The following is a 4,593-nucleotide window of genomic DNA, read 5'->3' on the forward strand; positions in this document are numbered from 1 at the left end:
TCTTCAGGAGAATCCTCCTGTCCCCAGTGTGGACAAAGATCCAGAACAGGAGCTGGAGCTCAGACAGCCGGTCAGAGCAGCACTGTACATGTGTCTGCTGATGTCTTCACTTCTGACAACAGCACATGTGGTTTTATTTTGTTTCTTCATACAGCATCAACATTTAACATTGTTATAAAAGCACAAAGTTAAAAAGCTTTTATTTTCTGTATTTTCGGATTCTCAGATTCTCTGTCTCTGACATTGTTTCTTGTCTTTCAGCAGATCGTGGTCTGCAGGAGGGTTTAGATGAACATAAGCTCAGTGTGAGGAGGAGATGTGAACATGTGACTGAAGGAGCTGATGAAACAGGAAGTAGAAGCCTCCTCAACAGGATCTACACTGAGCTCTACATCACAGAGGGACAGAGTGAAGAGGTTAATACTCAACATGAGGTGAGGCAGCTTGAGACGGCTTCCAAGAAGAAGATCCTCCACGACACTCCCATCAAGGGCCACGACATCTTTAAAGCCTCCACTGACCAGCAGAGCAGCATCAGAGTCGTCCTGACCAACGGCGTCGCTGGCGTTGGAAAAACCTTCTCGGTGCAGAAGTTCACTCTGGACTGGGCAGAGGGTTTAGAAAACCAGGATGTGAGTCTGCTCACTGTGCTTTCGTTCAGGGAGCTGAACCTGGTGAAGGACCAGCAGCACAGTCTCCTCACGCTGCTCCGTGTTTTCCATCCAGCGTTACAGAAGCTCACGGCAGAGACGCTCACTGTCTCTAAACTTTTGTTCATCTTGGACGGCCTGGATGAAAGCAGACTTTCTTTGGACTTCAACCACAGGGAGCTTGTGTCTGAGGTCACACAGAGGTCATCAGTCAACGTGCTGCTGACAAACCTCATCCGGGGGAATCTGCTTCCCTCGGCTCTCGTCTGGATAACCTCCAGACCTGCGGCGGCCAATCAGATCCCTCCTGCATGTGTCGACAGGGTCACAGAAGTACGAGGCTTCACTGACGCTCAGAAGGAGGAGTACTTCAGGAGGAGATTCAGTGATGAAGAGCTGTGCAGCAGAATCATCTCACACATCAAGACGTCCAGGAGCCTCCACATCATGTGTCAAATCCCAGTCTTCTGCTGGATCAGTGCTACCGTTCTGGAGCACATGTTGACCACAGTCCAGAGAGGAGAGCTGCCCAAGACCCTGACTGACCTGTACTCACACTTCCTGCTGGTTCAGACAAAGAGGAAGAACAACAAGTACGGTGAGGGACATGAGACGACTCCACAGCAGCTGACGGAGGCTGACAGGGACGTTCTCCTGAAGCTGGGGAGGCTGGCACTTAAACACCTGGAGAAAGGAAACATCATGTTCTACCAAGAAGACCTGGAGCGATGTGGTCTTAATGTCACAGAGGCCTCGGTGTACTCAGGAGTTTGTACTGAGATCTTCAGAAGAGAGTGTGTGATCTTCCAGAAATCAGTCTACTGCTTTGTTCATCTGAGCGTTCAGGAGTTTCTGGCTGCAGTCTACATGTTCCACTGTTACACCAAGAGGAACACAGAAGAACTCAACAACTTCTTGGGAACATGTTGGAACACAGACAGTACCTTCTCCCTGGATAAACTCCTGAAGAGAACCATGAAGAAATCCCTCACCAGTACAAATGGTCATCTGGACCTGTTTGTATGCTTCCTTCACGGCCTCAGTCTGGAGTCCAACCAGAGAGTCTTAGGAGGCCTGCTGGGTCGGACAGAGAACAATCCAAAGATCATCCAGAGAGTCATCAACAACCTGAAGGAGATGCAGAGTGATGACATATCTCCTGACAGAAGCATCAACATCTTCCACTGTCTGACTGAGATGAACGACCACTCAGTTCATCAGCAGATGCAACAGTTCCTGATGTCAGAGAACAAATCAAAGAAGAAACTCTCTGAGATCCACTGCTCAGCTCTGGCCTACATGCTGCAGATGTCAGAGGAGGTTCTGGATGAGTTGGACCTGAAGAAGTTCAACACATCAGACCAGGGTCGACTGAGACTGATCCCAGCTGTGAGGAACTGCAGGAAGGCTCGGTGAGTCCAGACATGATCAATGACATGTTCAATCAGTGGAGATGAGTCGTTCTTCAAATACACTCAGTGTTAAATGATTCTCATTGTTTGGGGCAGCATGGTGTTGCAGTGGTCAACACTGTTAGTGCAGCCTTTCTGTGAGGAGGAGGTTTTCCTGGTGTCTGCAGGGTTTCCTCTGGGTTCTCCAGCTTCCTCCACAAACCCAAAGACATGTAGATATGAGTTAGGTTGATTGGAGACTGAAATTCATTGTCAGCTGAGATTGGCTCCAGGCCCCTGAGACCACTAAAGGATAAGTGGCTACTGGCTGGAGTGTGTGTGTGTGTTTATTTCGACCTCCGCTTCCAGATTCAACCTTTCTTGCGTGGCAATAATAAGGGCCTGAAATGTTTTGAAGATCTTTACAAGGAGGGTATTTTTCGCAGCTTTACAGATCTCTCAGGAGAATTTCATCTCCCACCTTCTCATCTCTTTCGATACTTTCAAATTAGACACTGCGCTAAAGCTTTGTTTCCAGTTTTTCCCTCCTCGCCGCCGACCCTACAGTGGGAGGTGCTTTTAAACCACGATCAACTTCAAAAATCACTCATCTCTAAAGTTTATAATGAACTCCTGTCTTTTGATTGCTCTCCAGTTACTAAAGTTAGGGCTGCCTGGGAAGATGAACTGAATCTAAACTTGGAGGATGACTGTTGGGACACTGCTCTTAATAAAATGTACACTAGTTCATCCTGCGCTCGTCTCACAATTCTACAGTTTAAAGTACTGTTTAGAGTCCAATTTTCTAAAGCTCGACTGTTGCAAATCTATCCCAGTATCACTGAAAAATGCGACAAATGTCATGCCTCATCCTGCAATTTAACCCATATGTTCTACTCATGTCCGCTACTCTCTTGCTTTTGGTTGCATTATTTTGACACCATGTCAAAAATACTTACTTATAATAAGTGGCTTCCCTTTATTACATTCTTCCACTCTCTCCAGTCCCTGCCCCCTGAATGACGGACCCCCCTCCTCTCTCTCTTTTCTCTCTTTCTTCTTTCTTTTTATTTATTAATTTACTTATCCTTTTTTATTTTAATGTATTTATACTGTGCAGCTTTAATACTTAATTATTACTTAAAAGAATTTTCAGTTATTTATTTATAATTATTATTCTTATTTTCATTGAATTGTGTATTGTATTGTTCGCAGGACCACGTTCATGTGGTCCTTTAATTAAGAAAAACATCCAAGGAGGTTGACTGTATCATTGATTCTTGTTCTACTGTGCCTTACCTCCTAATAAAAATATTTAAAAAAAAAAAAAGTGAAAAAATCCCCTAAAGATAGACCTGAGACATCATGTTCAAGTGGCCAGAAACATGTTGTGTGACCTTGACCTCTGACCTTTGACCACCTGAATCAAATTAGTTCATCTGTCAGTCTGAATGAACGCTTGAACCAAATCTGAAAGGATTCGTTTTTAACATGTTCATGAGGCAAGAAGGGGATTTACCAGGGTGAGGATCACATGATCACGTTTTGTATGAATGTTGTGTCTTTTGATTTTATTCTAACAGATATTTTTTTTAATAACAGACTCGGTGGTTGTGGACTCTCAGAGACTCACTGTGAAGTCGTGGCCTCAGCTCTTAAGTCAGACCCCTCACATCTGAGAGAACTGGATCTGAGTAAAAACAAGCTGAAGGATTCAGGAGTGAAGCTGCTGTGTTCTGGACTGGAGAGTCCAAACTGTCGACTGAAGACTCTGAGGTCCTTAAATCCTTCTTCACTATTCAGACTTTCTTTCTTATTGGGTCAATATATATTTGAAGTGTCTCAGTTCTGCTCTGCTCACTGTCCCTCAGTCATCTGTCCCTCACCCAGCCTGTCAGTCGTCCACCTCATCAACTCCATTCACCTGCACTCACCTGCTCCTGATCACTAAGAAAGTGTCAGTAAATAACATGTGGACTGAGGCCGGGCACTCGTCCTCCTCAGGTTTTCAAAATAAGACACAATCTTATTGAAACACGTTGGAGAGTTGATAAGTAGAAACAAACAGGAAGTGACATCAGGAGCCGTCCCTACTTTAAACAGTGTTTAATTACACAAACCTGCTCATTGACCAACACACAGAGATGAAGCTGATGAATGAAACAATGGTCCAACATGTCTGATCTGATATTTATCTTCAGGTCACAGACTGGACTGAGGTCAGCAGCATGTTGAGAGTCTGTATGGACATGATGACGATCCACAACAACAGGAGGACACATTCTAATATTCATATTTCTTTATCCAGTTTGAGGAGATGCAGACTGTCAGAGATCAGCTGTTCTTCTCTGGCTTCAGCTCTGAGGTCAAACCCCTCTCATCTGAGAAAACTGGATCTGAGTCTAAACGACAGGCTGCAGGACTCAGGAGTGAAGGAGCTGTGTGGTTTTCTACAGAGTCCAACCTGTCGACTGGAGACTCTGAGGTCCGTTCACTGACTGACTTTTGTAGATCTCATATCTATAAAACAGCATTTATACACAATTGATCTC

General features: G+C 44.9%; 1 protein-coding gene across 1 annotated transcript; it reads left to right on the forward strand.

Annotated features, from left to right (window-relative positions):
* Window positions 1-737: 737 nt before the first annotated feature.
* On the forward strand, window positions 738-2,054 carry LOC132998812 (protein NLRC3-like; the record flags this gene model as incomplete). Its single annotated transcript, XM_061068559.1, has 1 exon — window positions 738-2,054. A coding segment is annotated over one exon (1,317 nt), but the record flags the coding sequence as incomplete, so codon positions are not given.
* Window positions 2,055-4,593: the final 2,539 nt, after the last annotated feature.

This window comes from Limanda limanda, chromosome 3 (genome assembly GCF_963576545.1).
Source record: "Limanda limanda chromosome 3, fLimLim1.1, whole genome shotgun sequence".
Taxonomy (NCBI): domain Eukaryota; kingdom Metazoa; phylum Chordata; class Actinopteri; order Pleuronectiformes; family Pleuronectidae; genus Limanda; species Limanda limanda.